The following is a 14,126-nucleotide window of genomic DNA, read 5'->3' as shown; positions in this document are numbered from 1 at the left end:
TGGCTATAACTATTGCCAGACATCTTTGATATCAAATCCGCACTGAAAGTCATGTTGATTCTTATACATTTTTCATGGCTATGTACACTCACCCTTGAGATGGGATGTTTCACAAGATCACTAGAGTGTAAATTCCTTGTGAAAATTATGCTATAATATGTCTGTCCTGTACCATACCACTCATGGACAGCATGGGTAAAGCAGAAGGGGATTGCTGCCCATCCCTGCCATGCCTAGATTGAACAAATTGGTGTGGTCTGCTTTTCAAAATAGGGTTTTTGTGATCACCCATTGCACTGTTTCGGCTGTTATAGTCTCTCTGGACTCTCTACTGCACTTCCCCCCTTTCTTCCAGTGGAGTATGGGAGTCCTTACCACTTACCAATTCCTAGCCACTGGAGTGGTTGACCATGGAGGCAACCTGCTGGATGGGTTCCACGAATATGGCTATAACCATTCAGTTCAGAGTAGGGCAGTGTTCGGCCAGTGTAGAGGGAGTTACAAGATCCTCCGGATGAGTGACTATTTCCTGGAGCTCAAATGCCCAAATGCAGTTCACCCCTACAATTGGGTGCCCTTCTCCTCCTACCCTTGTGCAGATATCAATACCCAGTGAGTGAGGTTTTGGAGACCAAGTGAACCAATCACTTAAGTCCTCTCATAGGTTTCGGGTTGTTCATCTTCCCCTCTCAACTTGTCTTCTGTGTTGTATGTCGCAAAAGTTCCACATGGCCTGTTTCTGTCTTGGGTGATAACAGCCTCATTGGATGACGAGGCTGTTATCAACATGGGGTCCTTTCAGGCTGGTTTCACAGTTGCATGGGTTGAGTGCATGCAATGAACTTCCCTCAGATTCTGGATGGCACATTCCCAAATCCCTAACATTAGGCTACCCTGTGAGTTCCAGGAGATGAATATTAGCTTCTTTCTTGACTCTGGGACTTGAGGTGAAGACAGTAAGATCCTCATTCTATCCTTGTGAGGATGGCAGTACCCAGCGAGTGAGGTTTTGGAGATAGAATGAACCAATCACTTAAGTCCTCACACAGGAATCGGGTTGTCCATCTTCCCTTCTTGACTTGTCTACTGTGTTGTGGGTTGCAGAAGGTCTACATGGCCTGTTTCTGCTTCTGTCCTGGGTTTGCCCTCGTTGGGTGATGAGGTTGTTTTGGGCTGGTTTCAGGGTTGTGGGGGTTGAGTTCATGCGATGGACTTCCCTCGGATTCCAGATGGCACATTCCCAGATCCCTGGCAGTACGCTACCCTGTGAGTTCCAGGAGTCAAATGTCATGTTTCCTCTTGACTCTGGGACTTGAGGTGAAGAAGGTATGATCCTCATCCTACACTTGTGAGGATATCAGTATCCAGCGAGTGAAGTTTTGGTTGTAGTTGACTTCCCGAGTATGGTCCTTCACCCCTAGCCACTCTACACCATGGGACACATGCTCACTTGCCTACTTTTCTTCGTGTGATTGAGTGATTCTGATTTCTGTATAAGATCACATTGCTAAACTATTCTCTCCCACACCGATGTGCTCCCTTTCATGTTCTGCCATGTCTGGTCCTCCTGGTCACATTGATGTTCCTGGTGAAGAGATACCTGGCTCATATGTGGTGTGGAACTTCTCAGATCATCTGATCTATTACTCTCATTTCAGGGGTGTCCTCTGGACACTTCCGGGGGAGATACGCCTGTGCATTCCTCGCATTGGTCCCTACTCCATTTCAATGTGGGATTCAAGCTAATCTTGTGAGCAGAGGAAGAGTACCTTATTGGAAGTTATAATTTTCCTACATGCAAATGTATTTCTGATAGGTACTTCCTTCTGCTCACAATTCCCACCTGTCCTCCCCACAATCTTCAGGTTTTTGCATATTCTGCCAGACTTCGAAGTGATAGTTCGGTAGTGGTGTGTAGAGGGATTCACATGTGTTATGTGATAGTAGTGCTCTCCTGTTGGTGGAGAGGTGATGCATGATGATTTGCATGAGAGATGTGTTGGAACTTTGCATTCCAACAGAGGGAGAATGAAGGTTTGTGGCATGCATTTCTGAAAAAAGTTTGCATATAGAGGGCAGCACAAAACAAGAAAAGCTAATATTGTGAGCGGAGGGTAGTACCTGTCGGAAATACATTTCATTTAGGAAAATTTTAACTTTCCTAATAGAAAATCTATAGCCTGTACTCTTCAAACACCTTACAATTGCATTACCCTTTTAACTTTTGCAACCTAGAAAGATAATGTTTCAAGGTTCAAAAACAACTTAAATGACAGTTTCACAAGAGAGAGACTCAAAAAATGCACAGTTTTTACCAAAATTTTTAAAATGTGTTTTGATGTTCAAAAATGTTTGAAAACATTGTACAGCAAATTTATACATGTGAATAGGATATATAAATATTTATTAACATGTAATACATTAAATAATAGATTATGACACAGTTACAGTTTATTGTGTGAAGAATAATTTAGTTGCTAGTAGCAGTCACAGATTTTCTAACAACCATTTGTTAGTGCCTTTAACCCTAAGTGCACAGGGTCAGTCCTTGGGACTAATGCCATATGTGAGATTTAATATTTACTATAATTTTGAATTTAATGTTTATCATTATGAAATTTGGCAAGATTTTAGTAAATTTGAAAAGTCTGTTGTACACCAACAATCCCAATTTTTAATAAAGTATTTCTATTTAAATCTTGCTTGAGAACTTAGAAAGCCTTCAGTCTGAGTGAAATATGATTGCAATGATACGAATAAAAAATAAATCTTTTCAGCATAAAGTTTTCTTGTTTCATGTTCTAACATGATCTGAAGTATTTTTCATAAAGTATTTCTATTTAAATCTTGCTTGAGAACTTAGAAAGTCTTCAGTCTGAGTGAAATATGATTGCAATGATACGAATATAAAATAAATCTTTTCAGGATAAAGTTTTCTTGTTTCATGTTCTAACATGATCTGAAGTATCTTTCATCTTTACACTGAAATTGTCCTTTTCGGTTGGGGGGGGGGAGTTCTTGACACTTTATCTCTCTCTCTGGGGCCTGGTATTTGATGGAGTGATCTCTGGTTATTGACATTCTGGAGATGTCTGCAGATTTTGGGACTTGCTGAAATCTTTGGTTGCAGTTCTTGGGTCGTTTAGTGATGATCCATTTTGATACTTCTGTGGTTGTTTCTTATGTCATCTGCCAGGGAGGCAACTGTTTTGTTGTAGCCCCATCTGTTTCAATGATGCTGGTTTCTGAGCAATGTTAACCACACCTTTCGTCTCTTGCTCAGCACTGTTCTCTTTCTTTTGGCTGTTTTCTCCTTTTAGTGAAGCTTTTAAATCTTTAAAACGAGTATGATCATTAATAATAATTACAAGTCCAAGTAGGTGTCCTCTAGCCTGAAGATCAGGCTGATTGCCTGTTACTGTTCATCTTCAAAGATGCAACAAATAACATTGACCAACTGCATTACAAACAAAGTTGGTTTTCTTTTGACTGCAACTCTTACATAAGTGGATGAATTTAACAAGCCACAAAATATAACCTAGCATAATTCAGTATTTAGGTAAAAGAAATTCAAGGTATGTTTTTTTCTTAATTTCATAAACTTCATTCATATTTTTGTTTTCTTGCAGGAACAATGAGCTAATGATGATACATTTGATAGGCTACTGCAACAGTTTATAGCTGACAAAAGAAATATGGATTTTGAAAGTCCTGATGTTGAGAAAGACTTCCCAGGCTTGTATGCTTCAGAAGGCATGATGAGGAGTCCAGATCGAGACAGTGGTTGTAAGTTACTTTTGTGCATATCTTTTTAAAGATCTCTTATTTTTCTTTTTTTTTGTTATACTCAACTAGGAAAGATTTTTTTTATTTAATCTCATTTGTACCAGAACAGAAGATATGTTCATATGCTGTTTGCTTGGTTCACGTTTATTAGAGCTGATTATCAAGTGACTAGTATTTACCTTTTCACATGTTACTTGTCACATAAACCTTGTCATATGTTCCTCAACTTATCTTATCCAGTATCAGTCAGGTTACTCAAAGCATAAAATCTTCATATCCATGAGAACTTTTGTGTTTTTGTTCAAGCATCTGTTAAAAATGTTTGTGGCTTCAGCAGTAGCAGTGTACTTTACACACATAAGTCAAGATTTGAAATAAGTTTATTATAATGAATTTTTATGTTACTAATAAGGAGAGTGATGTAAAATAACTCTGTACCTAGTTATTGTAGTTTAGATAAAGATATTGATAATTCTTACAAATTTATGTATGAAGTGGATGGTAGGCTGTTCAATAAGCTTTTATGTAATCCTGTATATAGCAATTGATCATTATTATACATGGTGATGGGTGATAATGAAAATAATTACTGCACTGTCATGGTTGTACAATTATCATGATTGTTATACTTACCACAATAATTCAGAACTTGGGTAGAAAATTTGAGAAAGATTGACTTAACCTATGGAATATGCTTTTCCATACTTAAAATTGTTCATTCTGACAAGGTACCTTACTCCTGGTCAAATGCATGGCTATTCCCGTTTAGTGCTGCCCTGTATTAGCAAACATTTTTTCTCATGCCACAAGGCTTTCACTCCCACCCACCCCCTCGATTCACATGGTTTACCTGATTCTCGCACACAAATTATCATGTGACAGACCTCCACCAATAGTAGTGCCACACACCCACATGACTCATGACTCACTCTATGCTATTCTACCTAACTATTGCTTCTCATTTTGCAGTGCTTATGTTCAGAGCTCTCTTCAAGTGTTTTTTTTCTTCTATCAATTTCTTTCAACAAGTTTACTAATTATTATACAGTAGTGATATTTATAACTTATTCCAAAGTGGAATTATTTTGTTATTTAATTCTTCATTACAAATTTTTTCTAATTTGTATTTCTTTCTGCCAACACAGTTATTTTTGGTTATTCATTTTGAATTATGAATTGCAAATTCTTTGTTACCACTCCAGAGGTTATATCTTCTATCAGCACATTTACATAGGCTTTAGGTGGCAGTTCTTGACTGGAGAATTATTTGCTTTACTTCACTGGGAGAATGATTGTACAATGAGCTGACCTTTCTTGGGCCTTGACTTGAGTTTGGGGACACACACATTTTGAAATATGGTCTGCCAACTTTTGAAAGATAAGGTGTTATATTTTTATGGTCTTATGGGTACCATCTTCCACCTGTTACCATCCTTCATTCTTCAGTGAGACTGTAAATGGGTAATTTTTTTGTTGTTACATATAATTTTTCAGGAACCTCTTCCATGTTTTGATGAGAATCCTGCTCTGTGATGAGTGGTGCCTGTCCAGGTATACTTCAATCGCTTGGAATTGTACTAAAACCCACACTGTAAGGCCTTGTTGACTTAACTTTCATAATTTCCATGGCCACAAAATTCATACTGTTCATTACAATCACAATCTAGAGATGGGGTGTTCCACAAAATTACTTGTAGGTTATTCCTCACAATATCTTTGCTTGATAAATATGCCTGTTCCTGATTGTACTAACCCATGGACTTCATGGTAAAGTGGAAAGAGATTGCTGCCCATCCCTGTCATTCCTTAGATTGAATAAATCAGGTTTGGTCTGTTTTTCAAAATAGGGTTTCATGGTCACCCATTGCACTGTCTCCAGTGTGAATATTCCTCCAGACTCTCCACTGCATTCTTCTTCCTTATTACATCTAGTGGAGTAAGAGTCCTTATCGCTTTCCAGTTCCAAGCTGCTGGGGTAGTGGACCATGAAGGTATTCTCCTGAATGAGTGATATACAATATAAACAATAAAACTCTATTGAGTTGAGGGTAGGGTGGTGGTTTTCTGCTTTTGTACATGACGAGATGTCCTCCAAATGGATGCCCCATTTCTACATGGGTTTGTCTGTGGATATGTTGTAGCTTTGGAATGTGCTGTCATAATGATTGGGATCCTTCATTCTACTCTTGCTTGGAAGTCAGTTCCTGGCAGTTGATTTCTTTAACTTAAAGCTGAATCAATTGACACAATGAATTCACACATATAGTGTACTGGCATAAATGCAGTTTACCCCTTTGATTGGGATATTTCATCCTACCCCCACATGGATGATAATTCTCAGTGGTTGTTTTTCATTTAGAGCTGAATCAATCAACGATCAGGGTGTCCCTTTTCCCTCACTAAATTTGCCTTGAGTACTCTACTCTAGTGTTGTGTGTTATGATGGGTGCATTTGTTGGTTGCTCTGCTTCTTTCTGTTTCACTACCCTTTGATTTTTTTTATGCTGAGGATGTTACTGTGTTTGAATTGTTTCTGGTCCATTTGATTTGTGTGGGATGTATATGTATGTTATTTCACTCTGCTCACATGTGCCCTGCTCACAGATTGGTGGTTGGATTTCTTCCTCCAGCCAGCGGAACTTAAGGTGAAGACAGTATGATCCTTCTTCTTACCCTCGCATGGATGTTGATTCCTGAGGGTTGAGTTTTGGATTGTAGTTGACTTGCCATATACAGTCCATCACACCGTAGCCACTCTACACCTTGGGGTACATCCCTTATTTTATCAACATTCTGTTCATCAGGGACATTGAAATTATTATATATTGTGGTTAGGATCACTGTACAATCATTTTCTCTCCAATTGAGATGTGCTCCTCACAATTTTCTGCTTGGATCTGTTCCACCTTTTTTTACATCTGGGCAAAGAATATACCTGGTACAGAAGTGGTGTGGTCTCCCATGTATAATCCTGTTGTTAGAGGGTTCCGTCTTTAAGGTGTCCTTCAAATGCTTTCAAAGAATGCTTCTGTTTTCTTCCTCACACCGGTTCTTCCACCTATTCAATGTGGTATTCTAGCTATGCATGTGAGAGAAAGTAAGGTACCTTGTCGAAAGTTATACTTTTCTTACACTGAAAATGTATTTCTGATAGGTACATCTCATCCCACCCTTCCTCCCCAATGTCAATCGTAGCTTATGATTAATTCTCGCAACACAGGGTCACATGACCTTTTGTACTCGTTTTAAAGTTGATATAAAGTTAATACTTATAACTCTTTATATATTAGGTATATCTTCAAGAAATTTGGCAGTCTTTCAGTTTATATTACAAGTCTTTCACGTATAAAAAGTAATATTTCTTAGTGAAGTATTTCTAATAAAATAAAATAAAGTTTTGTCCATGAATATATTGAGTATTTGTTTTGAATAGTCCATGTGCAAAGTAATTTTCATGTTAAAATTAAAAATACTTTTCATCATCTCAAAAATCTCAAATTTCCTTTGTATAATCCCTAAGACCTCCTAAATGCATTTCAGACATTTTTTTTTCACTAAATCCTTATAGTTTGTTATTTTCTCTACCCTATCTCAAAACAGGATTGGTCAATTTGACTGACCTCATAACCACCAAAATAAAATCGAGGTAAACCTAAATTAGCCTTCTTTTCTTTCTAGAATGACTTAAAATTGTAACATGAAACTACATTCGTTTATTCTAAGTAGCTCTAAGTTCATAACGTTATATATATCTATTTATGATTAAATTTTATTGATTTATTGCCCTTTGAACCATGTCTAACTACTATCTGCACCATTATAATTTGTAAATCACTCGGGGAATTATTATTTATTATACCTAATCTAGTCTTAAATAACTTAAAAAGATCTGTATATTTAATTTTAGTTACTTTTATAATAATAAATAAAGAATAAATATGAAAAACAAGAAACAAAGTACTTACCAAATCTTCTTTTTTACTTGCCCTCAGTTGTCGAGGAGAGTTAAGCCTGATTTGTTTTAGTGATAATAGTAAAGCACTTAACAATTTTTATTTAATTAAATAATAAACCGAAGAATATAGACTAATAATGTGCAAAAGGTAGACAAATTCACTTACTTCTAAAAATTTTCCTGGCTTTCTAAATATGTGACAAAAGCCGTTACAAATTCATCCAAGCTAGTCGTTAACTTTCCCAAGGAAACGATGTTGCTACTCCGAATGAAATTGACGGTTATCTGTTGAGAACACAATGCTATACAATACGTCATTTGATAGATGAAAACCTTGACATTCTATTGGTTATAGGTAATATATAATGAAACATAAGAGAGAGCTATCAACGAATTGTGAAAGAGAGGATGTGACAAGTGGGTGTGGCAGGAGGGGTCTGATTTTCTATTTGATAGCTCTGTAACAAAACAAAATTGAAGGCTATAAAAATGATGGTTTGTTTGAGCAATAATGATTTTAAAGAGAGTATTTTACATTTAATTTTGTACATTTTTGAGGGGTGATGGATAAAATAGGGATGATGACATGCTAAGAAATTCAGGATGTTTTAAAAATATTTCCATGAAGAATGAAGAACTTAAAACTTGTATACTATTAAAATATGGATTATTAGCTAAGATTTTATGCTATTCTAATTGATATAACATAAATATTGAATGTAAGACACTATAACCTTGTGTCATGCATAGTAAAGGGTATCCAGGGTGATAGGTTTAATTTAAAAACTTTTGATATTCATTTATGAGGTTCTAGAGATTATGGAAATGCAATGGGAAAACTGTAAGATTGGGAAAAGTATTTTAATAATCCATATAAAAATCACCTTGCAGGTGAACTATTCAGGGACAAATGGAATTAACTAAATGAAATAACAAATCTTAATTAGAGATAGTAAAAAATGTTAAAATTTTATTTTTTCTGAAACTACATACTTTTAGGAATGTTTTTATCAAATTTCCAACAATTTCATCCACTAGTTTTATTTTTGTAACGAGAGGGGTGTTACCTTTACTCTTAAGAGCATAACTGCAGGCCATAGGGTTAATATGCATGGCTCCCTTTTGGGTTCTTGCAAACATTTATTCTTATTATGAGATCCCTATTCCTCCAGGGATCTCTCATCATCTGTGCTTACCAGATGGGTTTATAAGCTCATCAGGATTGCCTATTCTTCCCTGGATGGAGATGCTTGCAGGCTATATCACATCACTTCAGATCCACAACGTGACTCACTCTCTGACCTTGAACTTTTAACGACCCTTGGACAAGATCCTATAGACTAGAATGTAGACAATGCTCAAGACCTTTTCCACTACCTGGTGGTTTCATTTCCATCTCGATTATGCTTCTCTCCAGACACCATCTTACAGTTCATACACCATCATTATGGGTAATTTCTTTTACTTCTAGTATTAATCTCATATACATCTTAATATCAAAGGATAGCTGCATGACTCAAAAGATATATACTTGCCAATGGATGCACTAACACTTCTGTGTAAAAAGGAAGAGTTCCTGGTATACCAGACTGTCTAGAACATGTATCCATGATAAGGGAAGCAATTCAGCATGCAAAAACAAAAGGCTGGACCTTCATATTATCTGGCCAGACCTGGCAAATGCCTATGGGTCAGTACCCCTGAGCCCATGATCGGCATATTGAAGTATTATTTCAGCAACTTCAAGATACATTTCATGACTGAGACTTTCACAATGGCATGGATTGTAGTTGGTTGTACAATCTTTCTCATTCTGTTTGTTCTGGCTGTGCAGTTGATACTGAAGGCAACAGAATTTCATGAGACAGTGTTACCTGGAAAATGGTGTGTACATCCCATCACTGAAAGCATTCATAGATGAAACCACGGCCATAAGCAACAGTGAGGAGCAAAGCCACCAGGTGCATGCTTGTCTTGACACTCTGATAAGCTGGAGCAGAATGAAATTCAAGCTGAGCAAATCAAGAAGTTTGTCATTGAAGAAAGGAAAGGGCAATGAGGAGGTGAAGTTCTCTTTGGCTGGTCAAGCTATGCCAACAATATCTGAGCAACCTGTCAAGAGCTTTGGGAGGCAGTAAGACTACTCATTTAAAATACAGGAAGAAGCCAGAGAACTGTTAGAGATAATCAATAAGACAGCTGCAAGGAAAAGTCAAAGTTTGGAAGCTACAGTTTATGCTAATTCCCAAACTCCTCTAGCTATTGATTTTTTATCAGATCAATCTCAGTGTAATCGAGAGCTTGAAAAGGAAGATCAACTGCTTCATTATAAAGTGGCTAAGCTTGCCTCTGGGTCTTATCGCAGTTGCTCTCTACTGCAGAGAAGCAAAGCTTAGACTTCCATTGAAATCACTGGTGGAAAAGTACGGGACTGCCAAGACCAGACATCTGATGATGCTTAAAGACTCAGATGACCCATGTGTAAAAACATCTCTTCTGAAGTTGAAAATGGAAGTGAGAATGTCAGGAGGTGTGTAACCATACAGAAGAGGGTCTGAAGTTGAAAGAAATTATAGGTGCCACTTATAGAGACTGCCAGGGGTTAGGATTTGGAAAACAAAAGCAGAAGACATGATGGTAGGATATATATATATCGGGCAAGAGGAAGATGCTAAACAATCTTTGATAGCAGCTTAGCAACGACAACAAGGTCAGTGGAGTATATGGGAAGAGGCCTTACAAAGATTCCTATTATGGAATGACATAAGGCACCCCTGTGACTGAGCTTTATTTAGGTCCATCTTTGACCAATTGCCAACAAAAGCAAATCTGGTGAAACTAAAGCATTTCAATGACCCAAAATGTAGTCTGTGTGGAGACAGACAAACACTTGACATAATCAAGTGCTCCAAAAGCTAAAAACAGCATTGGAAATTGTACAGTATAGAGCCAATAAAAAGAAGGTAACTACAATGCAGCCAGTTTAATTTTTCGAGAAGATACCAAAAGAGTGCCTTTAGAAAGCCCCAGACATTGTTAATGAATGGAATATTTGCAATTGATTGGGAGATAGCGGCTGATCTTGGAGATATGAAAGAATACCCAGAAGTAGTTGCTAGAACTGGACAAAAACCTGACTTGATCTTCTCCTCTGACAACTGCTGTTGTAGCAAGACAATAATAGTTATTGAGCTGACAGGGTCCTATGAGTCAAGGATGAGTGACAGTCATGAGTACAAGCCAGCAAGGTACGATGAACTCATGAAGGAAATCTAGAGCCAGAGCTGAGGCACAAGACTGTTTGCTATGGAAGTGGAAGTAAGAATGATACCTAGTGGATCTATCAACAGCTTACTGAAAACAGCTTGGACTTTCAAGGCAAGGGAGATCAAAGACTCTCAAAGAATTGACAGACAGCATGTTGAATATGGGAAAAGAAAAATAAAGAAAACTGGAAAATAGCATTATAAGGAATAAGAATCTTCTTAATTCCAGTGGGATTTGTGTCCAAGAGGTTAAGAGCATAGGCAGAAATGGTTCTAAATATGGAGTAACTCATAGGACCAGGATTCATACCCCATTACGTGAAAAAATCAGTAGGTAACCTGTTGTTCTTTCTCCAGTAAAAGACCTTTGTTTTGATTTTGTCTGTCTTATTGGGTCCAAGCACCTCTCCAGAGTCTCCCCAACGCAAATCCCTGCTGGTCTTTGTGTGGAGCACAGGTGTCTCTTGCCATTTTTGGTTATTGGCTACTGGAGTGGTCTACTTGGAAAGGCCATCTCCAGTTATGCAATATCTCTGGAGAGAGTCCGAGTGAGCAGCACAATGTGATTAGAAGTATGGCAGAGATTTTCCATGTCAACAGTGCAGGTCACCCCATATTATATTGTATGCCAATTTCCCAGAGGTTTTGACTAGCCAAATGGTACAAAATGCTCTCTTCAGCAAACAGAAAGACACTTTAGTCCCTGTTCTTGCATGCATGGTGGGTAAATTATACAGTAGAATACATATCAAATCATATGGTTTAATTACTGCCCCAACCACACTACCCTTATGTTCATTTGACTTGTTGCATACAAAGGCTTGGTTGGTATTTTTTCACCCATCCTGGTGACATATTGGCTTATTTTTGCCCTCCTTCCCTTGTACTTCCATCTGGGTGAAGAATATACCCTGCCTAATAAAGATGCAGTCTCCCATGAGTGTTTTCCATGTAGTAAACCCCTACTATTGGGTGGGCTTTCCCTTTTTAACATCTTCTCCAAAGGAAGCTCATCTAAGTTTTCTATTTTGCACTGGTGCCTCCACCACCTCAATACGGGATACTAACTACTGTATGCAGAGGTTAGTGGATCATTTTGGAAGTTAAAATTTTCATTACCTGAAAATGTACTACTGATAGATACTTACATGTGTGTACATCTTCTCACCCTTCCTCCCCACTACTGGTGCACATTATTCTTGCCTTATCTAAGGATGATGTCAAGTGCAAGTGCTTATTGGGATCTCCTGTGCATGAATGACGTGTCTTCCTCCTGTTGTTTGAGGGCTATTGCCACATGATGATTACATCATGTATTAGTGCAGTTCATGTCAAAACATGATTTAGGTGAGAGATAGTTCAAGGTTTGTAGATTGCACAAAATCTCGAAACTAGCTGCATGGGGAATAGCTACTGTGTGCAGAGAGTTAAGTATCTATTGGAAATACATTTTCATAAAGAAGTAGGTACTTTTGACAGTCATATGATTAAAACTTCATCCTTTTCCTGTTTAAGATTTTCAGTAAATAATGGTGTTTTGGTTGCCATTTGATATTTATTAGCATTGTTTATTTTTTGTATGTAATAATCAGCTAGCTCTTTTACAAGCATGTTATGTTTTATTTTTTCTTTCGTAATGCTACAAAAAAGTAATAAGTTTGTTTTTCAACTAAAACTAAAAATGAATACCCAAGGTTAGGGGCTGTCAGACACCACTTTGAATACCATAACAGTTGTATTACTGATCATAAGGATAACCATAAAAACCATTATCAACAGATTTTCTATTTACAACAACCTTCTAAATCACAAAGCATTGTTCAGTTAGTAAAAAAATTTAACATTTTATTCTAACTTTATTTTTCAATATCCTGTGTTTTCAAAAATCAGTTTGTTTTTGTCATGTTTTTATAAAGAATTTTTACTTCTATGTAATACATGTAATGATACCTTTAAGTGTATAATGAAACAGAAACTTTGGGGAATAAAATGTTAACTTTTGCAGTGGGATGTAATCAGTATAACCCTATCATAGTTTTGGTTGACAATCTTTAGAATTAGATCATGACTTTTATTTAGTTTTTGTTTTTTAGCTGTTGTAGGTCCAGTGTTCAATCAGTTTTAATTAAAATACTTTAGCGTATCTTACTACAATCAATGTACTGTGTATGTCAGTATCTATGTATGTAACCTAAACTCATGCACCATCTATTGAGTGACACTGCAAACAAAAATCCATAAAAAATTTCACACTTTGGGTATTCAAGATGGAGACAATTAGAAAAATGACTATGGTATGTGCAACAGCCATTTCTTTATAATAGAACACAATTTTAAATATAAGTACTCTCCTCAGAATAAGACCACAACTTTCACTAGGATTGTACATGAGGATATGATTATAAATTTATTGATGTAATTTTTAAATGTGATACTAAAAAATGCAGTTCTTAAAACGAATTATTTTTTCGATGAAAGGTAGCACTTTTAACATATAAAAACATTACAGTTTTTATCAGTATTGAGCATTGTACATTGAATCATTATGATGCAATGAGTTGCATATGACTAAAGAGCACAATCTGAACACTTTTCCTGTGCTGTACTTCCCAGAAAAAAATACTTTTTTTAGAAAATGTTCACTTTTTCTACATTTCTTTCAATGCGTTATGAATACTATAATTAGTGATTACTAGCACAAACAGCTGCCCATAGAGCAGCAATTCTGCTAGTTGTTGTAATTGTTAGAAAAGTTTTCAAACTGTTATAAATTAGTATAGAGTTGGTTGTTGTAATTGTTTGTGCAGGAAAAATAAAAAAAACTGTTTCAGATTTATTAATATGTAATTAAAAAAGGTAAATATGTTTATAAATGTATTTCCTTTTCATGATGTGCTCATACGTCTTTGTAAATATGTCCTCATTATAGATAAAGGATAGAAAACTGCATTAAAAAAATACTGTGTTTTATGTTCTTTTAAAGTAACAAAGTATTGGCATTACAAAACTATAAAGTCAAAAATGTGAAAAACATAATTAACGTATGAACTTGATTAGGTCTCTCCTTGAAGTTTATAATTTTTATGTTTATGTTTGTGTGTGTGTGTATATATATATAT

The 14,126-nt window shown here is 36.5% G+C and overlaps 1 protein-coding gene across 3 annotated transcripts in view; it reads left to right on the top strand.

Annotated features, from left to right (window-relative positions):
• Nucleotides 1-14,126, top strand: part of LOC106456961 (ralA-binding protein 1-like) — a 194,714-nt gene that overhangs the window by 20,166 nt on the left and 160,422 nt on the right. For 2 of the 3 annotated variants that reach the window (XM_013916338.2, XM_022382755.1), the window contains exon 2: nucleotides 3,630-3,786. In XM_013916338.2, the coding sequence (XP_013771792.1) occupies nucleotides 3,696-3,786 (91 nt within the window). In that variant the 5' untranslated portion in view covers nucleotides 3,630-3,695. Of the gene's footprint in view, nucleotides 1-3,629; nucleotides 3,787-14,126 lie in introns of those variants that run through there. The other variant, XM_022382754.1, reaches the window with a different exon arrangement.

This window comes from Limulus polyphemus, unplaced genomic scaffold (assembly GCF_000517525.1).
Source record: "Limulus polyphemus unplaced genomic scaffold, Limulus_polyphemus-2.1.2 Scaffold275, whole genome shotgun sequence".
Lineage (NCBI taxonomy): Eukaryota > Metazoa > Arthropoda > Merostomata > Xiphosura > Limulidae > Limulus > Limulus polyphemus.
The sequence above is the reverse complement of the archived record's forward strand: the minus strand, read 5'-3'. Positions and strand labels throughout refer to the sequence as shown.